The sequence below is a fragment of the Puma concolor genome, chromosome E1, assembly GCF_028749965.1.
Source record: "Puma concolor isolate L17-30 chromosome E1, mPumCon1.1.hap2, whole genome shotgun sequence".
NCBI lineage: Eukaryota > Metazoa > Chordata > Mammalia > Carnivora > Felidae > Puma > Puma concolor.
Window position 1 is genome coordinate 47,678,238 of NC_141680.1, and position 25,748 is coordinate 47,703,985.

The 25,748-nt window shown below is 47.3% G+C and overlaps 1 protein-coding gene across 5 annotated transcripts in view; it reads left to right on the forward strand.

Moving 5' to 3' along the window:
- The first annotated feature begins 20,824 nt into the window (after nucleotides 1-20,824).
- Nucleotides 20,825-25,748, forward strand: part of TLK2 (tousled like kinase 2) — a 115,715-nt gene continuing 110,791 nt past the window's right edge. For 2 of the 5 annotated variants that reach the window (XM_025927755.2, XM_025927756.2), the window contains exons 1-2: nucleotides 20,838-21,019; nucleotides 22,516-22,598. In XM_025927755.2, the coding sequence (XP_025783540.2) occupies nucleotides 20,884-21,019; nucleotides 22,516-22,598 (219 nt within the window). In that variant the 5' untranslated portion in view covers nucleotides 20,838-20,883. Of the gene's footprint in view, nucleotides 21,020-22,515; nucleotides 22,599-25,748 lie in introns of all 5 variants that reach the window. The other 3 variants (XM_086687659.1, XM_086687657.1, XM_086687656.1) reach the window with 3 other exon arrangements.

Sequence of the window (25,748 nt, forward strand, 5' to 3'; positions counted from 1 at the left end):
CCTCTCTGTCCAACTCACACTGCCTTAAGGAAACACATTTGTGGAAAGAAGTGTTTTGTAAAGTCTTTAGCATTTATATATGCAGGTAGGGCAGTCTAACTGGGAGAAAGTGTCTATGGATGAAGAGTGTGGCATGGCAGCATCCAGGGCATTGAGGAACAAAATCTAACCTTTTGCATTCCTTCTTTCTTTCTTTCTTGCATCCTTTCTTTCTTTCTTTCTTTCTTTCTTTCTTTCTTTCTTTTCTTTTTTTTTTGAGAGAGAGAGAGCACGAGCAGGGGAGGGGCAGAAAGAGGGAGGGGGAGAGAGGATCCAAAACAGGCTCTGTGCTGTGAGTGTGGAGCCCGACATGGGGCTCGAACTCACGAACCGTGAGATGATGACCAGAGCCGAAACCAAGAGTCAGACGCTTAACCAACTGAGTCACCCAGGTGTCTCCCCTGCTCATGCTCTCTCTCTCTCTCAAAATAAATAAACTTAAAAAAAAAAAAAAGACATTTAATAAAGTTACCTCTGGCAACAATTCAGAGAGATAATCACAGAGGACAAAAGGGTGTGGTGGGGAGAACTGTAGGGGAGACCAGAGCCGGGAAGGGCCCGGAGAAGATTCCACTAGTTCCAACACAATGGGATGAACCAGCGCTATGGAAGTGAGGGCAGAAAGTTGGGAACAGGGCCAGCCCGCACTTAACCAGTATAATGGACAGAAGTGGTGGTGGGTATGAGGTAAGGGAGGCAGGGAGTGAGACAAACAGAATAACCTGGAAGTTTCTGGCTTTAACCATGGTGGGATGTTAATGCCATAATTAGGGTTTCAGTCAAGAGAAAGAGGAAGAGATTTGAGGCTATGGAGGGAGAGTAATGAGCCTATAGTTTGAGTCACCCACAGGTATCTCCTGGAGAGGCCAGATCCAAAAACCAGATACAAATTTGTAGCTAAGGAATAGGCAGGAGAGGATTTAATGAGGGAATCGCCTGCTCAAAGGTGGTGATTGAAGCCACTACAAGGGATGAGTGCGAGTTGGAAAAAAAAAAAAATGGGGTTAAGAATCAGAACTGTGGGGGTGCCGGAGTGGCTCAGTTGGTAGAACACATGACTGTCAAACTTGGGGTCATGAGTTTGAGCCCCACGTTAGATGCGGAACCTACTTAAAAAGTATTTTTTGAAAAAGTTGGGGCACCTCGGTGACTCAGCCGGTTAAGCATCAGACTTGGCTCAGGTCATGATCCTGATCCTAAGGTTTGTGAGTTCGAGCCCTGCATCAGACTCTGAGCTGACAGTGTGGAGCCTGCTTGGTATTCTCTCTCTATCTGTCTCTCTGCCCCTCCCCCACCTGTGATTTCTCTCTAAATAAATACTAAAAAAAAATAAATAAGAAAAAGAATCAGAACTGCACTCTGAGGAGGCTGAGAGGAGAAGGGCCCTTCAGTTTCATGGCTGGAGACTGTCCAAAGAGAAGACAACAGAGTGATTAGAGGCTAACAGTGGTTGTCATCAGCTGGTGGAAATCTAGAGTCTCCTTCCCCTCTATTTTCTGTGTTTTTGAACTCTTTCATTGGTAACTATACATTCCCCTTTTTTGGTTAAAAGTCTTTCACTGGAAAAATAAAAAGGGCAGTTCCCCGATAGGTTAAGTGCTGCTGACTAGCCCAGCACACTGAAGACTAAGCAGAGACGTAGAGAAGACGAATTGGGGTGTTATACACACACCCCTTTCTCCAGGACCAGCTCCCCTTCTTCAGCCCTTCAGCCCCGGGAAAACGAGGGCAGCTCCCGGCAGCCATGTTTCCCCCCGGCGACCTTCTCCCTGGCCACAGGTGATTGGACGGGGTGTGCATGTGACACCGGCTAAGCCAATCAGAGCCCTTCCCAGGACATTTACAAGGGAGGGCCGAGGACACGGGTGGGCAGATCTTTGCCGTGGGAGTTAAGGGATGTCGGCAGCCATGAAGGCCGAGGACAGGGCAGCTGAGGAAGCTGAGGAGACCCAGAGTAAGAGCATGGCCGCCCCGAGGCAAAAGCCAGTACCAACAAAGCCCTGTGGGAAGCCAGGGTCTGGTCACCAGAAACAACCTCCTGGGAGGAGGTTGGAGAGAGGCGGGGCTGAGACCACCAGGGCCTCATAAACCCTGCGGAGTTGGGATGTTTTCTCATTATAATGAGAAACTGTTGGAAAGTTTTACGAGAGGGAGCTGCCTGACCTGGATTACATTTTAAAAGATTAGCGCGGGTGGAAAATGTATTGTAAGGGTGGAGAGCAATTTGGAGGCCCCCAGGGTATCCAGGCCGCTAAGGGTAGACCAGGCTTTGGTAGTGGCTGTGAAGATGGGAGTCCAGACAGGACCCAGTGGGGGGTGGGGTGGGGAGGGGGTGTGGCAGGGAGGAAGGGGCGGAGTCAGAACCAGAGAGTAAGCGAATGGTGATGCTGTTACCGAGATGGGAAAGGCAAACCTCGAGCCTTCCATTTGGACATTTTAAGTTGGAGGTGCTGATGACACCTCCCAGGGAAGATGCTGAGAAGAAGGCAGTGGGGTGCATCAGTCTGGAGCTGGGGAGCTGGGTTAGAACTGGTTGGCCCTGGATGCGGGAAATGTGGGAGGCATCAGACTGCAGCTGGTCCAAAGCATGGGCCTAGATGAGACCACCTGGGAGCTCGAGAGGAGGGCCCGGCACAGAGGCCTGGGGAGGACATTCAGAGGACTGGTAGAGGAGAAAGAGGAAGGCGGAAGGAGAGGAATGTGCGGTGACCCAAAAGCCCAGAGTAGACTGCTCTGGCTGAGCCCCAGCTGAGGCCAGAGAAGCACCCTTTAGATTTGGTGATGAAGTTACCCTGATGTTGGATAATCTGGGTGGAGGTTTAATCTGGAAGTTTAAATCCAGTCATCCTTCACTGGAATCTGCAAAACATAGCTACGAAGGACATTTTGGGGGCAAATGGAGAAATCTGAAAATGGACTTTATACTGAATATTTACTAGCATTCGCTTTCTTGTGTGTGATAATGGTCTGCAGTTAAGTAAGGCGTATCCTGGTTCTTAGGAGACACACGTTGTAGTATTTATTGTAGTATTGAGGGGTGAAGGAGCAGGATGCTTGGCAACTTTCCAATGGTGCAATAATAACAAAACCAAACATACCTACCTACATATATTTACATATACTCATTTATGTCTATTACCTTGTATATATGTTACATTATACAGGTATATTATCTATTAGAGCAAAGGAAAGCAAATGTGGCAAAATGCTAATTGGAAAATCTAGGTCTAGGGTATTTTAATACTTTTCAACTTTTCTGTAGGCTTATGTAGGAAAAAAAAAATTGGAAAAAAAGATAAGGGCGCATGGGTGCCTCAGTTGGCTGAGTGTCCGACCCTTGGTTTTGGCTCAGGTCACGATCTCACAGTTCATGGTATTAAGCCCTGTGTCAGGCTCCACGGCCTGCTTAGAAGTCTCTCTTTCCCTCGCCCTCTGCCCCTCCCCCACTCACACTCTGTCTCTCTCAAAATAAATAAACGAAAAAAAGATAACTTAGGGATGCCTGGGTGCTCAGACAGTTGGGCGTCTGACTTCGGCTCATCAGTGAGTTCGAGCCCCGCGTCAGGCTCTGTGCTGACAGCTCGGAGCCTGGAGCCTACTTCAGTTTCTGTGTCTCCCTCTCTCTCTGCCCCTCTCCCCCTTGCACTCTGTCTCTCTTTCTCTCAAAAATAAATAAACATATTTTTTTTAAAAAAAGATAACTTAGGGGCGCCTGGGTGGCGCAGTCGGTTAAGCGTCCGACTTCAGCCAGGTCACGATCTCGCGGTCCGTGAGTTCGAGCCCCGCGTCGGGCTCTGGGCTGATGGCTCAGAGCCTGGAGCCTGTTTCCGATTCTGTGTCTCCCTCTCTCTCTGCCCCTCCCCCGTTCATGCTCTGTCTCTCTCTGTCCCAAAAATAAATAAACGTTGAAAAAAAAAAAAAAGATAACTTAGAAAAAGTGAGTGAGAGATGAACAGGTAAGGGATACAGCAGAGTTTTCAAGGAGAGAAATGGTACAGTAGCTGGAAGGCAACACGAGGCCAAGGGAGGGTTTTATACACAATTTTTAGAAACGAGAGCATGTGTGTGTTGACAGGAATGATCCCGTGGAAAGAGAAATTGGTGATGTAAGAAAGGGGTGAGAGGTGCAGGGCAAGGTCCTCGGGAAGGCTAGTGGCAGATGCCAGTCGCGAGCACACGGAGGGCAGCCTTGGCCCAAGGGGACACTGTTCTGTGCTGGGCTTGGCCACGGGGTCATCGGGTGGTGGGTTTTCCTGTCTGATGACTTCCATTTTCTTCACGAAGTAGGATCTTGGGCTGTGGGCTGGCTGACAGGACCTGGAGGTCAAGTGAGAGGTTCAAGCAGCTTGGGGCACAGGGCCAAGAAAAAACTGGCAAATGTATTGTTTTGTGTTTAAGATCTAAATGAAGACTTATTCATTGGTTTAAGAAAGGAGCCAACAGAGGAGAGATTTAAGTGCTTATGCCTCAGTTTTTCCATCTGTAACACAAGGGGATCGTTCTGGGAGATCTCACAGGACCCTCCAAACTCCTGTACGCTGAGGTCCCTTCGGGACACCTGCTGGGGAGCTTTTACTGAACAGCATGTGTTCCCATTGTCTAAGAATTAGAGATAGCTAGTAAAAACTGGACGCTTGCCTAAGAGATTTCTAATTGAGGGTAAAAACTAATATATACAGAGAGACACTTGAAAGACAAGACTGTGTAAGGCTTCAGGGCACCCCTGGGGAGTGTGGGGGTGGCCCAGAGGTCCCTGGGCCTCTGAGATGCCTTGACGAGGCGCCGTTTGGGTGAACACAGCACGAAGCCCTTTGAGAGTAAATTCTGCTCTCTCCTGGCTCTCACTGAAGTTGGCACCACACAGCGTGAAATGAAACAGCAGATTAATGTGATTAACACTGAATAAACCTCTGTGTGTGAGCAAATATAGCATGAAGTGGGTTCAGGAATTTTAAAATATCTATTATTAAAGACAGCCCGCAGGGCTGCGGTGGCATCGGATGACAAGCCATAGACTGTACTGGAACCTAATATTCCCACAGTCCTTTCCTCAGGCAGGGTGCAGTTGCAGGCTTCCACATTCGTGCTCTTTCCAGATCCTCTCGGGAGATTACCACCTCTACCCCATTTTAGAGATGAAGAAACTAAGAGCAGTCAACAGTAGGTTTCTAGTATCGTTGAGGGCAGAGACCGCGGATGTCATCACCGGCTCCCCATGACCGGCTGAGCGCCAGCGGGAGGGAAGGAGCCTCTCAGCTCCTGAAAGCCTGCCAGCACGCCAAGTGCACTGCACCGGGCCGTCCATTTCTGGCGTGCTCTCTGGGCGCCAGGCTCTGTGCTGAATGCTTTGTGCAGATGGTCTCACTCAGTCTCGATGACAGCCCTTGGCGGTTGGCATTATTAATCCCAAGAGGAAACCAAGGGCAGAGCGGTTAAATAACTTGTCAAAGGCCACCCAGGAGAATCAGGATTCAAATTCAGATTCGAGTGAACTGAAGCTTGTTCTCTTGACTGCCCAGCCAGCCCAGCTGGCTGCCGTCGTCCAGGAGAGCACCATGTGGACGTTGGAGTTCTTGTAGCCCTTTACTCGAAAGCCTTAGCGCGGTGCTGAATGCAGGTAACAGGGCACTTGACAAGTACCAGTGACTGTTGACAGAGGGACAGATGAATGAATGAGTGGAGATGTGAATTCCTGTCTTGTGGGGCCTTCCTCTTCAAATTGAAGATTTCCCCATAACTTATGAACGCTCACTCTAATTAAAGCAAAGAGGCATCAGAGAATCACTGGGCCTTTCCTTTATTAACTGTCAAGTCCAATCTGTAGGCTGTTTACGTGCCAAGGTCAGAGATCAGTCTTCAGCTGCTCTCCTTTGATTTCATTCTGCAAAGCCCTGAACATAAAGTTTATTGATGTGAAACTGATTGGCAGGCAGAGGTAACGAGGTGGCAGGGACAGGGCATATCAGAAGGAGTCTAAGTCACTCTAGGAATCAGTCCTCCTTTGCCATGCTAACTTCCCATGCTCTGGGTTATCAAGGCATGGCTCTGTGCGCTACAGTCCAGATGAGCAGCAAATGTCATCTGGACCTTGGGCAGTGTTCACAGACCTCATCAAGATGGGGAGGGGAAGAGGCGCCTGGCTGGCTGAGCTGGTAGAGCATCTGACTCTTGATCCTAAGGTTGTGAGTTCTGGCCCCACACTGGGCATGGAGCTTATGTAAAAAAAAAAAAAAAATGGGGTCGGAAGGAGCCCTTACTTCTGGTTTTGTCTATTAACTTGGAAAAGAGAGAGTGAGGGACAGAACTTAGGTAGGGATGGTCTTGAAACTTCACAGATCAAAGGAATTCCTGTGTAATCCTCCCTCAGACAGGCCTGGGAATCTGAAAGAGGGAGGTCATTGTTACATGTGCAGTTTGCAGCCAGCCCATGACTGGGATTATCACCGCTACCCCACTGTACAGCCCTGTGTCTGTTGAGCAAGGTGGAAAGCATGGGCTGCATACCTGCCTCCTGCAGAGCATCCCAGGGATAAAAACCAGGACTTAGGTAGTAAGTTTCAGGAGAGGGAAGTGGCCACTAGAGTGGGTGAGAGTAGCTGAAGCTCGTGCCACTCAAAATATGGAAAGGTCTTTAATATTATTCCTTTTTGTTTTTAAGTAAATCATGCATTAGACTTAAAAAAAAATTTTTTTTTAAATCTGTATCTTTGAGAGAGAGACAGCATGTGAGCCGGGGAAGAGCAGAGAGAGGGGAAGATACAGAATCTGAAGCAGTCTCAAGAAAGAGCAGAGAGAGAGGAAGATACAGAGTCTGAAGCAGACGTGGGGTTCAAACTCACAAACTGTGAGATCATGACCTGAGCCGAAGTCGGACACTCAACCAACTGAGCCACCCAGGTGCCCCATAATATTATTCCTTTTTATCAAGACCAAACTTGCTTCTGTCTGATCTGAGAAAAAGCCATGTCTACTTAGTCTCTATAACTTAGAAATAGTGGTTTTCCAGAGCAAACACCTATTTGGATTCCACACACACACACACATACTTACAAATTAAGATAGTCCATTTAGAAGCAAAATAATGATGATGATAATTGTAACAAAATTAAACCAACCCTCACCCTCTCTTGCTTTATTTCCTTAGGAAATAGTCCAGGTTCAAGGTCTAGTTTGAGCAGGGAATGTCTCCTTTCCTGGTCTGTTTCTGGGCAGGCAGGGAGACAAAGTCCCTTTTCCTCGTCTCCATGGCAGGGCTGGGCCCAGGGGCATAGAGTGCCAGACAGAAATGTCCACCAAGGAGCGGGGAGGGACCTGGAGCCTCAATGGCTGTGACCTTCCCTTGAATTCAATGAATGTTGAGCAACTGTTATGGTTAGGCACTAAGATGGGAAGATGATTAAGAAAGGATCCCAGAGGGGCACCTGGCTGGCTCAGTTGGTAATACTCTTGATCCTCCGGTTGTAAGTTCAAGCCCCACGTTGGGTGTAGAGCTTACTTAAAGATTAAAAAAAAAAAAAAAAAAAAAAGGATCCTGGAGACCCACACACTGACCATTAACCATAATATAATATAATTAATATAATTAACATAATTAACATAATTAACAATATAATATAATATAATATAATATAATATAATATAATATAATATAATATAATATAATTAATATAATATAAGCTGTGTTTGTATTTTAGGTGCACGTAGGAAGAAGGGGAGTGGGAAAGGCTACAGTGGTTCTAGAGAGGCTCCCAAAGCAGCGGCATCAGCCTCACATGGGAAGTTAGAATTGCAAACGACGACAGGCTCCACCCCAGACCCACTGAATCAGAAACTCTGGGGGTGGAGCCCAGTGATCAGCCTCTGAGGAAGCCCCCAGGTGATTCTTTTTTTTTGAGCTGTAGGCAAAAGTTGATTAGACTATAAGATTAGAAAGGAAGAATAATAGGAAAGCTCTCTTTACAGAGAGGGGACATTCGAAAATGAATGCCCGGAAGAAGTCCCCTTCGTGCTTCTAATGTCAGTTACAGTTTGAGAATCATGCAGGGGTTGGCAAACCACCTTTGCAACCAGAAGCTTATTTTTGCAAACGGAGTTTAATTGGAAATAGCCATAGTCCTTCACTTATATATTACCTGTGGCTGTTTTCCTGCTAGCCCTCAGAGTTGCAGCAGGGTCAATAGCCTGTGAAGGCTGAAGTATTTACTATATCTGACCCTTTACAGAAAAAGTTTACCGCCTCCCAAGGAGTGGTGGGGAGGAGAGGCTGGGCCCCTTTCCCCCCTCCATCCCTCTTCTGTGGCTGGTGCTGCTAGGGCCTCTGGCCACCACACTTCAGTCAGCAATGCTGGAACCCAGCTCTAGTGCAGAGACTTCCTGAAAACCCTATAAAGTCAATTTTATGTGTTATAAATCTGTACCGGCCAACACAAGTGGGAAGGTGGTTTTTTTAAAAGTCAAATGAGCAAAAGAAGAAGTCCTCATTCCAGGAAGACCCATGTTACAGCCTGTCTGTTTGGCCAAGCACTGCGCTTGATGCTTTAGGTATGTCCTTCTGGAAGGGTATTGTATCCCCATTTTATAGAGGAGGAAGTTGGAGCTTGGAATGTGAAGTAACCAGCCCACGTTCACAGAATGGCGTTCGGACTGGATCCTGGTTCAGCATTTGCTCCCAGGTCAGGCTCTTTGCCCCACATCCTACACCTCTGTTTTCCCAGTTGTAAGACAGAATGCCCTCAGTGGACAAGGGGACACTCCACAGGAATCTGTTAACATAACACACACACTTCTCTTTTTCTGGTGGAGAAGACAGACCAGCAGGAGCTGGAGAACCAAACCCAAGCCTCCTCCCTAGGGGTGGGCTGTGCTGGGGAGCCCAGTGAGGGGAGGCCGTGGAAGGCCCACGAGGGCCCAGGCCAGCTCCCCACCTGCACGAGCCCAACAGGGCAGCACAGAAATGCAGCATCAGTGCCAGGTGTGATGCCAGCTTTCTGGAGGCATGAACACCTGAGGCCTCCCAGCCCCCACCCCTTCCCTACGAACCAAAACCCAGGCTCAGCTCCTGGTTGTCCTTAGCTCAGCTCCTGGTTGTCAATGTGGGGGTTTGTGTAAGGGTTCCCCAGGGAAGAAGGACTTGTCAGGTGAGTCTTGCGTCTGTGTGAGAGGAGAAAGGCACCTATCAGGGTGTTCGCGCTTTGACACAGGAGTGGCATGGATGGGTCAATAAGATTTCAAGTTCGCAGTCAGACTGGGGAGCCTGTTACCATGTGATATCCTTGCAGCGTTGAAGCTGGTGACCGAACCTCAGAGTAAAAGTAAAATCTTAAGTAACCTGGGGGCTAACACACCATTGTCTTTGTGGCTAAAATAGTGACTAAGAAGTCCCCCCTCATACACACAGTTATCTATTCTGGCTTCCAAATATTTTGTTAGATTAGGAAGACAAAAAAACATTCTTAACAAACAAACAAAAGAGCTTGGGATATCAGGCAAAAGTTAAAACCTCAGAAGAAAGCTAGCATTTTGAGGAGATTAATGATACTGTTTTCTCTTGTCAAATCAGTTGCCGTGACTGATGTTTTTATTGTTTTAAACAAGCTTCTTTGGAAAAAATATTAGCAAGCATCTTTGGCGTATCTGCTACATGCCAACCTTCATGCTAGTCTCTCTTAACTTGGGTCACCACGTCGTGGCCTCACAGCCGTTCTGAGGGCAGGTCATCTGAGCAGCCCTTTTACAGACGGGGAGCAGCCAGGAGCTCAGTCCGGGGAGTGACTCTTGGCTGAGCCTCACTGATAGGCAGAGCTGACTTTTGAACCAGGTCTTATGACTGTGTCTTGTATTCCTTTCACAGCATTGCACTTACTCTGCACCAAAATCTGGATTTAGGGAAGAACAATGGGAGACCAGGCAAACAATATCCCTAGTCTGTGGATGGCTTCAAGTCGAGATACTAAGTATTTTTTAGGGCAGTGGTTCTTGGACCGGATAGAACCACACTCCCATCAATAATGGACACTGGGCTGCTGGGTAGACAGTACAGGCTGTGGATTGTGTGCGGGTTTCTGGGGCCAGCTCTGATGTCACTTTCTCTTTCCCTGGTGCAACTGTTGATATAGGGAGGTCTTGCCTTGAAAAATAATTTCATTTTTAGGGGCATTCACTTTTGAATGCCCGCTCTCTGTAAAGAGAGTTTTCATACTGTTCTTCCTTTCTAATCTTATACTCTAATAAACTTTTGCCTGCTGCTCATTTTTAAAAAAAGGAAAATAATTTCAATTTTTATTTACATACTTTTTTTTTTCTAATTCTCAAAAAGCTTTGTTGTGTTAACAGGCTTAATGCTTGAGAAAGCTGGGGAGGAAGACAGGTGTTAGCTCTCAGTTTGATAGATGAGGACATTGAAGTAACTTTCCTAAAGTCTTTTTTTTTTTAAGAGTAGGTTTTATTTTTATTTATTTAGAGCGAGAGCAGGGGAGAGGGACAGAGGGAGAGAGAGAGAGAATCTTTTTTTAAATTTTTTTATTTTATTTCTTTTTATTTTTTTTATTTTTTTTCCATGTTTTTTATTTATTTTTGGGACAGAGAGAGACAGAGCATGAACGGGGGAGGGGCAGAGAGAGAGGGAGACACAGAATCAGAAACAGGCTCCAGGCTCTGAGCCATCAGCCCAGAGCCTGACCGGGGCTCAAACTCACGGATCGCGAGATCGTGACCCGGCTGAAGTAGGACGCTTAACCGACTGCGCCACCCGGGTGCCCCTAAATTTTTTTATTTTAGAGCACATGCAAGTGGGGGAGAGGGGCAGAAGGAGCGAGAGAGAGGATCTTAAGCATGCTGAGCATAGAGCCTGACGTGGGGCTCGATCCCCCTGGGATCATGACTTGAGCTGAAAACAAGAGTCAGACACTCAACTGACTGACCCACCCAGGCACCTCCTAAAGTCTTATGCTAATAAATAGAGCAGAGCCTAAAACCTGAGGCCTCACCAAGATACCTGCAAAATCCTGAGAACAAGACTTGGAAGATTCAACAAGTGTAGGATGAGATCAGCCACCTACAAAGAAGCAGAGTTGGCTAAAAATGGGCGATCCAAATGTCTAAGAAAATGTAAGCCTCTACATTGCTTGTGGTTTCAGAAGAGCTGTGATCTGCCCACCCAGCATCCAAGAGAGGAGTCTAAAAAGCAGGGCTTTGGTGTAATTTCAGGACAGGGACAGACCAATGCTCTGGCCTTTTAGAAGACCATGTCCTGTCTTGAGGAATTGAGAACAGCAGCTGAACACAGCTTGACAGGTGGAGCCGGTAAGATTAGCCCACTCATTCCCCTGGCTCACTGAGCCACCTCCTGGGGCGGTCTGCCTTCCTGAGTAGCTTTTCTGTGAGGAGAGTCTGCTGGTCAAACGCCCCTGCTTGACAGTCACGTTCTCTTTTTAAAATGAGTGAAGTGACATCATGGGTGTGTCCCATTCTCTCAGTGTTTTGATTACATTCTTCCTGAGCTAGATGAACTCTGAAGCAAGGGACCTGAACCAGATTCTGCGTGCTGATGAATTTGATAAGAGTCTTACCTGAGTAACCACCTGCCTGGGTGTGAACTTTCAAAGGAAATGAGAACTAGCTGCCAGCTAAGGAAAGACGTGGCACACAATGAATATGGGGTAATGAAACAAGAAACCAGAATGAGGTGAAGGAAAGTTAGAGTTAACTGAACCAAACTAAAAGAGCAGGTGGAACCTGGGGCAGCCCAGGAGGGGCAGAACTGGGCACTCAGCCCACCTGCTGCCACCCAGACCCAGTGGCACAGGTGGCGAACTGCCCTGGCTCTGGAGCCAGACGTTCTCTGGGAGAATTCCCCTTCAGCTGCCTGTGAGCTGGCTGGGGACTTCATACCTCTCCTGCACTTTCTCCTTGTCTGTCTGGTGGGCCTCCCTCAAGATTGAAAGGATTAAATGTGATAATGAACATGCTCTTATTCTAGTGCCTGCCCTATAAATGCTCAATAAGTGCTTTTTGTTATAATCCCTGTCCTTTGGGATCAGACATTAAACACAGCCTCAAAACTGCTGAAACTCACTACAGCATTGAGTACCCTGTTGTAGCAGAACCTTGCCGCACCTGTGGTCCGCCCGTGTGCTCTGCTCTGCGGCGGGCATCTCTCTCACTGTATCACGCAGAGCCCAGAAAGCCCAGAAACGCGCTTTGACAAAATAGGCCTGCGAGTTTGTGGGCCCAGGGCATTTTCATTCACTGTTCTGTCTTCCTGGAAGGCTCTTCCCCTAGACAGTGACGGAGTTTGTACCTTCATTTCATTTAGGCACCTGCTCAGATGGCACGTTATCGAAGAAAGGCTGTCTTTGACCTACCTCCCTATAGAAAGTAGCATCTACACTGCCACCAGGGCCTGGTGCTCTATTCATGTTTCCTGCTTTCTCCCCACAGCAGTCATAACCCTTGACATAGTCACGTGTTTATTGTGTTTCTCCAAGTGGCATGGACATGAGAGCAAGCATTTGATTTGGGGCTATGCTCTTCTTTTTAAAATACCCTCCTCACTTCTACTCAAAAGCCTGTAATGGTTGTCCCTTGGAAGAGGTGGGAGGCTCTTCTCACTCTGTCATGGAAAGGCAGCTACTTGCCAGCTCCGTACATTATCAAATGTACACAGAAGATAGGACGCACTTCAGGTGATGTCAAAACACATGGCCAATGCCAGTTAGGCATCTGATGGAGAGCATTCCAGGTGGAGGGACAGTAAGTACAGAGGCTCTGAAGTGGGAGCAGACAGGCTGGAATGAAAGAGCTGGGGGTAAAATTGGAAGAGGGTAATTCCAAGCTTTCTGATCTAGATTGTAAAGAATGGAATTGACAGGGGCGCCTGGGTGGCGCAGTCGGTTAAGCGTCCGACTTCAACCAGGTCACGATCTCGCGGTCCGTGAGTTCGAGCCCCGCGTCAGGCTCTGGGCTGATGGCTCAGAGCCTGGAGCCTGTTTCCGATTCTGTGTCTCCCTCTCTCTCTGCCCCTCCCCCGTTCATGCTCTGCCTCTCTCTGTCCCAAAAATAAATAAACATTGAAAAAAAAAATTAAAAAAAAAGAATGGAATTGACATTTGCTAAAACAAGTCAGCTAGGGGGAGGAACAGGTTTGGGGTATGTGACTTTTTTTTTTTTTTTTTAATTTATTTTTGGGACAGAGAGAGACAGAGCATGAACAGGGGAGGGGCAGAGAGAGAGGGAGACACAGAATCGGAAACAGGCTCCAGGCTCTGAGCCATCAGCCCAGAGCCCGACGCGGGGCTCGAACTCACGAACCGCGAGATCGTGACCTGGCTGAAGTCGGACGCTTAACCGACTGCGCCACCCAGGCGCCCCACTTTTTTTTTTTTTAATGTTTTATTTATTTGAGAGAGCGCGTGTGCACATGAGCAAGTGGGGGAGGGGCAGAGAGAGAGAGAGAGAGAGAGAGAGAGAGATACAGAAACTGAAGCAGACTCCAGGCTCTGAGCTGTCAGCACAGAGTCTGACGTGGGGCTCGAGATCAGGAACCATGAGATCATGACCTGAGCTGAAGTCGGACGCTTAACCGACTGAGCCACCCAGGTGCCCTGGGATATGTGACATTTTGAGATGCTTGCACAAATCCAGTGTGGCCTACCACGTGCTTTGAAAACATCATCTCTGTTGCTCAGGTAGGGAAATTGAGGCACAAGAGCTTATGTGTCTCTAGGTCTCAGAACATGTATATAGAAGGGCTAGATTTGAACGCAGGCTGTTTCTCCAGGGGTCTGAGAATGCTGGTCACTGAAGGAAGAGCTAAGAGAGGCTCTTAGCTCTAATTTGCCACAAATTAGAAAAATCAAGAATAATTTGGATAAGGTCAACTCAGACCTCTTTCTCAAGTTCCGGAACACCTAGAAAGATGACCTTTCTGTAGCTGGGATGATAAGTTTAGGACAAATAAAAGGGAGTCTCGGGGCGCCTGGGTGGCTCAGTCGGTTAAGCGGCTGACTTTGGCTCAGGTCATGATCTCATGGTCCGTGGGTTCGAGCCCCGCGTCGGGCTCTGTGCTGACCGCTCAGAGCCTGGAGCCTGTTTCAGATTCTGCGTCTCCCTCTCTCTGACCCTCCCCGTTCATGCTCTGTCTCTCTCTGTCTCAAAAAGAAATAAACGTTAAAAAAAAAATTAAAAAAAAAAAAGGGAGCCTCACATAACAGGAGTGTTGGGGCCCCCATCCCTTTGGCCTCAGTGAGGTTGCTGGCAAATCCATTTCCACATCCTTCAGGCTGTCACATGATGCCAAAACAATGGAACGAAATGTGGAAAGTCTGTTTGAGGTTATTATGGGTTGCGCTCCCAGTTTTCATGTTTTCTAAGATTTGCTTACTTAGAAATCATTCACAAAAATTGATGTAACAGACAAGCCTTTCAAGGCCTTGATGCTCAGGACGGTCTACAGAGCAGCAGCAATAGCATCACCTGAGAGCCACTGGAAATGCAGAATCTCAGGCCCCATCCCAGACTTCTTAAATCAGAACCTGCATTTTTGCAAAACGGTCAAGGCTTAGTACAAATTGAGAAACCCTAGGCCCGGAGCCAAGGTAGACACACATTTTCTGTAAAGGACCATATAGTAAATGCTTCAGGTTTTACTGGCCTGTCATGATTATCGAGTTTTGTTTTTGTGGTGCAAGGGCAGCCACAGACAAACATGTAAAGGATTAGTATGGCTGTGTTCTAATGGAACTTTATTTATGGATGCCAAAATTAGAGTTTTATGTAATTTTCATGTGCCATACTATGCCTCTTTTTATTTTCTTTCAACCATTTAAAAATGTAAAGTTCATTCTTAACTCAGAGGCTATACAAAAACACGCTCATCTTCTGACTTGCCTTTCACGGCTGATCATCCCCAAGCGTCCTGCCCCTTGCTGGGTGATCCCCTTTTTTTCATATGGGCATGGGGCTTGGGCCCCCTTTCCCTCATGACCTGTGTCACTGTGTCAGAAGGTTAATTACTTAAGCCTAATATAAAAAGCCAACAGAAGAGGGATGCCTGGCTCACTCAGTCAGTGGAGCGTCTGACTCTTGACCTCAGGGTTGTGAGTTTGAGCCCCATGTTGGGTTGTATAAAAATAAACTTTAAAGACCTATATTTACAAGAAAAAAAAAAAACACAGGAGAACTGAGATTTTAGCAGAGTTTTATTTATTTATATTTATTTTTTAAAGTAGGCTCCACCTCCAACATGGGGGCTTGAACTCACAACCCGAGATCAAGAGTCACATGCTCTACTGACTGAGCCATCTACCCATCCCTGAAGAACAGAGATTTTAAAAATATACTTTGTCTGTTTCCAAAAATATCGTGTGTTTGCTGTTGTTTCCTGTCTTGGAAGTTTTCTGAGAAAGACCAGTATGGGGGATTCAACAGCTAAGGGGAGGGGGCTGGCTACATGTCAGCAGCCTTTACTCTCTTTCACTCCTCTATTTGTCTATCTTGCATTGCAGCTGCTGGGAAGAAGGAACACACAATGCAGGGAAAAGGCAATTATTAAAAAAATAACACTTGGGGATGCAGTTGGAAGAGGAACTTAGAGAAAGGAGATACTCTTTAGGAGAATAAGAATATTGTTCCACCCTCAGGAGGCTGGGGGGGAAGAATGCAGGACATGATAAATAAAGCAAATGGTGTCAAGGGCATCTGCTCAAGAGGGGTTTGTGGAGCAAGCCAGTCAGTAGGAGGACCTGTCAAACACAGAGATAGGAGAGTGACTGACAGTCTTATGAAGGACAAGATCTGAATTTTTAAAATCTGTAGTGCATGTTCATGGCAACCAGACTCTTTTCCATTGTTAGGAATGGGGAGAAGAGGGGAAATAATGTTGACTAAATGCCTATTGTATGTCCTGTCCAGCATGGTTATGACATTTTCCATCACTGTTTCAATTTTTTAAAAAATTTTTTTTGATGTTTATTTTTGAGAGAGAGTGTGAGCAGGGGAGGTGCAGAGAGAGGAGACACAGAATCTGAAGCAGGCTCCAGGCTCTGAGCTGTCAGCACAGAGCCCGACACGGGGCTCGAATCCATGGACCGTGAGATCATGACCTGAGCTGAAGTCGGACGCTCAACCGACTGAGCCACCCAGGCGCCCCATCACTGTTTCAATTTTAATTAAAGCAACTCATGGAATTAGATGTGCTGGCCAGTTTTCAGATGGGGAACCCAGAGGTGAAAAGACAGGATCAGAACCTAGCTCTGTCCAGTCACAAATACTTTAGTGTTGTATACTGTCCTGCCTAGTGCAATCTATAGTGGAAATATTGCCTGGATGAAATTCCGTATTTCTTCAGAGGATGAGAAACCCTCAGTTCTTAGGGGTGGGGGAAAACAACATAAAGAGACCAAGCAGGCAACTTTTGTTTTTCTCTACTCCCTACACCACTCCCCCACAACAAACATAATGCTTCATTAAAAAGACATTAAGTCTTTTTTTTTTTCCTTTTTCTGTTATGAAACAGCACACCTCAACAACTCAGTGCATTGGCAGCCTGGTTCCCAAAGTTAAACTGTGTGCCTCTAAACCAATCTAATGACAAATGTACATAAACCCTTTGCAGAAATGTGGAGTTCGGGAATCATTTATTCAGGGATTACTCTATCAGGCATATATATATTATCTCATTTAATCCTCCAACAGTCCTGGGAGATTTTATTTTAACACCATTTTGTGGATAAGCTAAAGGTATGGAGAAGTTAAATATCTTGCTTAAGGCCATACAGCTGGTAAGGGGCGAGACAGATTAAAATCAAGGATCTTGACTAATAACTATGTGTCCTCTTTGCCACCCCACTGCAGGCTCCTTTTAGAAAAGGTGCAATCACACTAAGACTCACTGTCAACCTGCTCAGTAAAATATGCCAGGATCTTTTTGCTGCAGATGGTGGATATTATGAAACATTCAAGGAGATGCCGGACAATCATTAGTGTGGTATAGGCCAAGAGCAAAAGGAAGTTAAAACTAGTTTCCCCAGTGTCTTCCTCAGAACACCTTTTCCATGGCTACACTGAACCAACCAATCAACAAAAAAGTGATGATTCCAAAATTAAATGGGAACGTGCTGAAAACCTCCATCCCCCTCCTGGAGATTGCCATATGCATATTACACATTTTAGGCTCCAAGTAGTACTGAAATAACGGATTCCATTTAGGGTTTTTTTAAGTTTATTTATTTATCTTGAGAGAGAGAGAGAGAGAGAGAGAGGCAGGGAGGTGCAGAGAGAGAATCCCAAACAGGCTGCGCAGTGTCAGCACAGAGTCCTCCACAGGGCTTGAACTCACAAACTGCAAGACCATGGCTTGAGCCCAAATCAAGAGTCAGCCACTTAACTGAGCCACGCAGGTGCCCCAACGGATCCCACTTAGCTTTAAGCGAGAACTTCCCAAGGACCAATGTACATCTCTTCCCTTTAAAGCATATTAACCTACTGAGGTTTGCAGAGCACTCCTTGGGGAGGATCAGAACTAGTCTGAGGCATGTCCAGCCAGCTCCGTGTTCTTCTCTGTGACTATGAACATAAACCTGGAGGAGCTGTCCTACATTCCCCTGAAGATAGGAAGGAGCAGCTTGCACAATGTGGACAGCTTCTATTTGGATCTATTTGCCCACAGCCAGTGGGACTTTGCATGGGGCATGTCACCATTTGCCAGTCCGTGACAAGCTGAGTCTGACAAAGTTACCATGTGAGCAAACATACTTTAAACACATTGATTCATGAACCAAAGGTTCAATCACATTGTGAGAGGAACCATTGGACAATTTTAAAATTGCCCATCTGGGGGTGCCTGGGTGGCTGTTGGTTAAGCATCTGACTCTTGGTTTTGGCTCAGATCCTGACCTGTTTGTGGATTCCAGTTCCACGTTGGGCTCTGTGCTCGCTTGGTGTGCAGGGCCTGTTTGGGATTCTCTCTCCCTCTCTCTGCCCCTCCCACCCCCTCACTCATTCTCTCTCTAAATAAACTTAAAAAATTGCCCATCTTACTCTGGGAAAGGGTAAGGTTATTTTCCCTTGCTGTTGATATTTGATATCTTCTTGTATATGATGCTTATAAATAGAAGCACCCAATCTTTGTGGTAGCAAATTCATTAAACGTCTATAAGCAATTCCTACTGGGATGAGTGTTAAAGCTAGAGCGTGGCTGTGAACAGGCCTGTGGCAGTGGAAGTTCTCTGACATGCTGAGAAAACACACTTGGAAAAGTGAAACTAAAATAACACCTTTCCCTGTATTCCAATGATTATTCTAAATAATTACTTCAAAAAATGGAATCATAGCATTTTAGGTCTGGAAAGGACTCCTTCATGGATGAGGTTGGCAAAGCTTGAAAAGGTTAGGTAACAGGTCCATGTGGCTTGTCTGTGGATCAGCGAGGCTAGAACTCAGCTCTCTGACCAGTGCTCTTTCTCTTAAACTCTTTTCTCCCCACTTAAGACATTCCAGTGTCATTTAAGGAGTTACTTTCCTGATTATTCATTAGAACGCAATTTGCTGGTCTTCTGTGTTGGAGTGGAAGACAAGTCGTATGTATAATATGCGTCCCTTGGTTCTCCTGCTCTCTGGATAGCCCTCCACCTTGACCTTTTTTCCCTACCCTCTGCCCCCCACTGGATCTCCCCCTCCCCTTCAAACACTGTTATCTTTGGAAATATGTGTGTGCACTTTCCAACCTGGCTGGGATCAGGGGCAAGGTGACGCTTGGTTTAATGGATTTTTTTCCCACAGTGCCTTAATTTGCCCAAGGGTTTGGAAGGTCACACAACTAACAAAAAGTAAACCGCAGTCGTTTGCCCTTTCAGCAGGTCTGTGTTCGGTTAATATAGCAAGAAATAAGAAAAAACTAGTAAGGAAAAAAAGGCAAAACTCCACTTGAAGTAACTGCGGACCCCCTGGAAAAGTTCAAGGCTGTTGTTCATTGTTTGAACTTTCCCCCTTGTGATTCACTTGTATTCCTTAAATCATCTTCAGACGTCTGATCAAGGAAGTGTTAGAGGAAAATACAAAGTCGGGTATTGGCATTGCAGTGTCCTGGCTCCTAGAAGTCGGTGGAGAATGTGCTTCTTTTCTCTGGTGCTGGGTGATCAGAGTGGGAGCCTTTTCCTGTGCAGGAAGCCCTCTTTGCTGCTGGGGCTACTGTGCGCAGGAACGCACCCTTTCCTAGTTCTCATTCCTCAGTAGACATTTCTGTGAAGGGCAGGCCTTTTTTTTCCATTCTAGTACTCACACTCAGGTCCCGCTAAGTACCAGGAGGGCCGTGTTTTTTTGTTTTGTTTAATCAGAGGGTGAAATGGAACCTCCCCCTGGGTGCCCGGGGAGTCCCTTTGGGGTAGCGCCCCCCCCCCCTTCCGGAGGGCAGCATCCTGGAGGGGGTGGGGGGTTCAGCTTTGATCCCAGGGCACCTTTTGTCCCTAGAGGCGCCCTCTGCCAGCCAGGTATGTGGAGGGAAAGTGCTGTCCGCTTTCCAGGGCGGCCAGTGTGGGTCTGGGGAGCCGGAAAGTCCCTTTGGAGAGTGGCGGGGCGTGCGAGAAGCCAACACGGTGGGCACAGCGAACTCACTGGGCGTCTCCGAGGAAGTTCGGGCGGGGTCCGCCGGCTCTCGGGCTTTCTTCTTCTAAAATCCATCCCTGGGCAGGGCAAGCCCACTTCTCACCCAAACTCGTGGAGACGAGGGACTAGGCGGGCGCGGGGTTCGTTGAAGCGGATCGGGGAGCTCCTGGCCCAGGCGGCGAGGCCCCTCCAGCGCCGGTCCACGGCCCAGGGCGCCGGCTCAGCCGCCTCGGCCGGGCCGGTCCCGCGGGCGGGGACCGCTTACACGCTGACGGCGGCGAGGGCTCCGGGACTCCGGCCCGGGTCGGGCTCGGGGCGGCCAGTCGCCGGCGCCGCCCGTGCGCCCGCCCTCAGCCGCCCGGCGAGGCGGCGGCCTCCTCCGCCGGCGCGGGGTCCCCTGGTTAACCCCTGCCCGCCAGCCTGGCCGCTGATTGGAGGAGGCGGGGCGCCGGGGCAGCGGGGACCCCCCCACCTTCCTCGTCCCCTCCCCCTCCTCCCCCACTGTCGGCTCTTCCCCCACCCCCCCAGGACCCCCCCTGCCTCCCAGCCGTGCAAATCTCGCGAGGAAACACGCGGTTTCACTAGTGTGTTTACACCGATCACTACTAATCCGGACCGAACCGATCCGGATTAAGGGGCCGGAGGCGGGTCCTGGGCACCAGCGGTTCCGACCCCCCCGCCCTCCGCGCCGCACCCGAGTGGCCCCCAGCCGAGCGGGCCCCCACCTCCCGGCCCGGCCTGGGCCCTCCTGCGCCTCCCTTGGCCTTTGTCCGGCGCCAGGAGGCCGGTCCCGCGCCCCCCGCGGCCGCCCGGGCCCGGGCCCGCGTCGGGCGCCTGGCTCTGTACGCGAGCCCGGGGATCTGCGGCCTCCGCGGCCCCCCTCCCCCGCCCGCCCTCTCGTGGAGCCCGGCGCCGGCGGCGGCTGCCCGGGCGGGGGGTTGCGGCGCTCAGGAGAGGCCCCGGCTCCGCCCCGGGCCTGCCCAGGGGGAGAGCGGAGCGGTCGGCGGCCGGGTCGGGTCGGGGCCCCTCCCGGGAGGAGCGTGGAGCGGCGGCGGCGGCGGCAGGTGAGAGGCTGAGCCCCGGGCGGGGGAGGGCTCCGGGCCTGGGGCATTAACCGTCCGGGGGACCCCCCTCAGGGGAGGAGGCTGAGGCCCGGGCCCACCCGGGGGCCGGGCCGCAGCTCCTCGGCGCTGAGGCGGGAGGGGCTCCCCGAGGGCTGCGGGTCGCCGAGGGGCCGGGCTGAAGATGGGGGAGGCCCAGGCAGCCCCGGCCTGGGAGTGGGGCCGGCGGCCGGCAGGGCGAAGGGGACGCCCCGGCAGCTGGAGGCCCCGGCAGCCTCCTGGGCACCCCCGAGAGCCGGCCCGCCCTCCCTCCGTGACAGGTGGGCCTGGAGTTGGGGAAAGTTTGGAGCCGGCGGGAGGCAAGGGGCGCCGGGACCAGGCCCCATCGGTTCTGTTTCCCGGCTGTGGGCTGCAGGGAGGATCCCAGTCCAAGGCCCCGCAGGAATGAGACAAAGTGGAGATTTCCTTAACATGAGTTGACATTAAATGGAATAACCGCTGGGGCGTCATTTTCTGGGCCAGGCCTGGGGATGGAGGTTTAGGAAATGTTCTGAGAGACCCTAGGGTTTGAGGGAGGCTGCAACCTCTGCCATTCCGGCCTTGATTAGGGCAGGGCGAGACGCGAGGAAGGCCACTTAGGGGAAGCACACTCTGTCCCCTTTTTCCTTTCTTTCTTTTTCTTTTTTAAGATGCCTTTCTGCCTTTTCGAGAATTTCCTTATTCCCTCGCTAACCTGCGCTCGTTTGTGTGGGTGAAACTTTAATTTGTCACCCTTTCATTCCCCTTTGCCCCAGGCTCTCAATCCAGGAAGGGAAATGAAACTGGAAGACTGGTGTAGGGGTTGTTACAGTTAATGTGGAGTTGTTAGATTGCAGAGGAGCATGTTTAATTCATGTTCTCAGTGAACTTTTAAATCATGCCAATCATTCCAATCGCTGTTTAATAATATGTTCAAAGGGGTTCTGTGTAATGGTATATGTTCCTATTCCACTTGTAATATTAGGTTTCCAATGGGCTCCGCAAGAGTTGATCTCTTGCGATGGATGGACGTATTTGCTGAAAGTAGCCTGTGCATTTATTGGTTGTGGAAGGAGTTTAAAAATGGTGTCCTCCTGCCCTTCCCTGCTTGGAAGGAGTGCTAAAAGCAGATGTCTAGAGAAACCTACTGCTCCAGGGAGTGGTCAGAAAAAGATTTTGTAAAGGGATGGTTATGGAGCTCTGCTAATTTCCTGAGTGAATGCTGGTTGATGGTTTTACCCTGGGTTCTCTATTAAATTTAAAATAATTAATTCCTTTTTTCATGAGCTACCGTGAGCTCTTCAGAGAAAGGAGCTATATAATAGCGTTATTTGAAGTTATTTGTAGCTTCTGATTCATGCTGCATTATTTTTAAATTATTATTAATGATTCATATTTTTAGTTTAAGAACTAGTTCCTGTGGGTTTGGGAAACAAATATCCGAAAGTACTTCGTTAAATTCAAAGGTTGATGGAAGGAATTTTTGTCGTTGTTTTGCAAGTTAGTCCTTGTTCAACTTTTACTGAGATTATATGAGGGGTTTGAGGTTTTTTGCTGTTAAAATCAGAACTAGACAAGGATATAGTAGCCCTCCGAAGAGGACTTCTGAGCTTTTTAACTTTAAATGTATTACTGTTTGATGCAGCACATTGTAGTTTATCGCTTGTATGCCGTATTTACTTGAGGTCTACCTGTATGTGACCATTCAATGAAATAATTACGTTTTGTTGTAACTAAAAATTGGTGCCTCGTGTTTTAGCTTTTGTGGTCTCACAACCTACTTTTTCTTTTCCAGTAGAAATGATGGAAGAATTGCATAGCCTGGACCCTCGACGGCAGGAATTATTAGAGGCCAGGTTTACAGGGGTTGGCGTTAGTAAGGTGAGTAAAATGACCATAATGAGCACTGTTCACAGTCAAATGGAAACACATTTAGAAAACAGTTATGATCATTTTGGGTGGGTCAAACTGGTAGATTGCAGGGGAGATGGGCTCACCTGTTCCGATGAACTTTTAGCTCCTACCAGTCATTCCGCTAACTTCACGGTACATTTGAAGGGATTCTAAATGGAACTATATGCATCTCTTTCCCCTCTAATTTAGGAGAGGTTTCCCATGGGTCTCGTTGCAAGGATACTAATGGGATGTGTATCTGGCTTTTGTGCCATATTTTGTCAAAACAACTCAGTCATTAAATTAAAAAAAAAAAAAACTTAACGAAAAGGTATTGGCATAGATTCATTACGGTAGGTTTTTTGGATAGTTCTGTGATAAGAGTTTTGAAAAATCTGCTTCTACTGTTTGTCAGTTCTCCAGATCTGTAGCTCAGCAGATTCCTCCTGGTTGCACCCCCAGACTGCTTTCTCTCCTCCTATTTTTCCTTCTTGTTCACTGTTTTTGTTCAGGGAACATAAAATAAGATCAAGCCCCCAGGTGGTTACATTAAGCAATGTTATGGCTTCCTCTGTGTCCTTATGTAGTTCACTCTGCTCTCATAGGACGGTTTTAGTACAATATACTTATGATTTTAATACAATACGTAAAATATATTTACGATGTTGTATTTAAAAGCTTCACCATTCTAAGATCGTGGCATTAATTGGGCTTGAGACTTGTGAATTTTTGATCTTTGACTTCACGTGATACATACCTTTCCATGCTTCTCAAGAAATCTTATTTCTCATGGAGACCGGAATGTTAGTGACCTGCTTTGGTCAGTAGCTTCTTGAAGAAGAAGGTGTTTGTCAAGGTTTAGTTGGAAAAACTGGCTGCTTTGAGGGGTCTCATAATTTTGGTGAGCTGGAGTAGGTTGTTAGCTTTTGTTCATTCAACAGATAAATTGAGTGTCTGCCGCATACTGGACATTGTGCAGGGTGTGAGGAATGACACCCCAACTTAGAGCCTCCAAGGTGCTGTGGGAACACAGGATTTGTTGCACATTTTGTAGTTCTTGGTTTCTTTGGCCACTTTGATTAAAGTGGCACTTAGGGCACTTTGGGAAGGCTATGCTGACTGTTGACACATATTGAAGATACACGTATAAGTTCTCTGATCTAGGAGAAGTAGCTTCAACTGGAAGTGAGCAGTATGTTTGAGTATTAAATTGATCTCTGGATTAAATTGATTATGTGTCTTCTCATTTGGGAATTCAGCACAAGGTTCATATCCAAATCTGTCTATTCAAGTGGTCACCTATGGAATAAAAGTGAGTTTGTATTCAAATTGTATGGTAGTTTAAACTCATTGGGTTTTGTTGTTAGTATGCCTTTCTTTTCCTCAATTTTTAAGGTCGTGATAGCTATATCCAAGTACTCTTTTGATGGGGTGGAGCATAAGTGATGGCGATAATTGACCTTGTGAATCTTGCTGCCCAGGCCTAAGTTAAAATCTTGTAATTAAGGTGTCAGAAGACTTAATCTGTTTAATAGGAAGTTCTTCCTGTTGTATATATAAGGAAGTTTATTTATATCCAAATGTTTTTTATGCCAGTAACTGTATGTTATTTTGATGTTTTTAGTCTACCATGACTATACTTACTGTAGTATATCATAATAAATATTATTCAAGGACTGGCAAGGGATTTTTTTTTTCCCCATAGCAAAGAAACTTGGGAGGGGGGGAGCAAGTAAATATTCTGTAATTTGGAGTTAGGAAGAAGAAAAGAAAATAACCATTTTGTATAACTTCTTTTGCCTGCAAGACATTGTATCCCTCAGACCACTGATTTGAAATGGGACTGAGGAGGAGGAGGCCATGTACTGGGAGAAAAGGTGCTTTGAGAGAAACTCCGCCTCCTAGCTTTGAATTCCTCATTATGGGTCATCATGTCCCAATGAGGATGTCACTGAGTTGATAGTTTTCAGTTTCAGCCCTTGCTCCAAATGGGAGAGGAGAGTGACTTTCCTGTGATAGTGCCATCTAGTGGGACTGGTGCAGCCACAGGGGCTGTCTCTTGAGTTTCTCCTAACTATTCATAACATTTTCAGTACTTTTTGATGTCCATAGAAGGAAGAAAGTTAGTGCCATTGTGGATTCTTTCCTAGTGGACAAGGGTGTTTTAAGTGGCTGCAGTCTTTGAACTTCCTGGTTGTTAACAGATCTTTTGTTATGTCGCTTCAAGTTTTTTACACCTGCAAGTTAGATCTACATCACAAAACTTAGACTGAAATAAAATGGTCAAAAGCCACCACATTTATTATTTATGTTTAAGTTGCTCTTATGGGTAGGATTTTAATTCACAAATATAAAATTTTCTTGCATTTAAATGCATTCAGTTTCTCTTTCTTTTAGTGTGTTTAATTTTTAATGACTGGTAAGCCAGAAGGATTTGTTTTGTGCCTTGGGATACATTGTGTGGATTTTTAAGAGGTTGGGGTTTTCTGTCACTAGTGGGTTGATGATAGAGGAAAGTAGCCTGATGGACACCAAGAAAATAGGGTTGGTTTTTGTTCTCTATCTAGCTGCCAGTTTTTTTAGGAGGGCATGTAACCATCCTTTTAGCATTTTTGAGGTGATAAGGTTAAATTGGGTTGTGAACCTACTTCTTCATTTCTTGTTGACCTGATATGTGAGCTATCCTACTTCTTTTTTTAAGGTCTCCTCCCTTATACTGGATAAGCCACTTCTAGTTATGTGAAACTGACTCTACCTTGTATTTAAATGTTTTCAGTGAGGACCTATTGTAGCTTATATTCCCTACCCTGCTTTCTCTCTCTCTTTTTTCTTTTAAGATTATATTCTTTTTTTTTTTTTTTAATTTTTTTTTTTTCAACGTTTATCTATTTTTGGGACAGAGAGAGACAGAGCATGAACGGGGGAGGGGCAGAGAGAGAAGGAGACACAGAATCCGAAACAGGCTCCAGGCTCTGAGCCATCAGCCCAGAGCCCGACGCGGGGCTCGAACTCACGGACCGCGAGATCGTAACCTGGCTGAAGTCGGACGCTTAACCGACTGCGCCACCCAGGCGCCCCAAGATTATATTCTTTTAAGTAATCTCTGTATTCAAACTCACAACCCCAAGATCAGGAGTC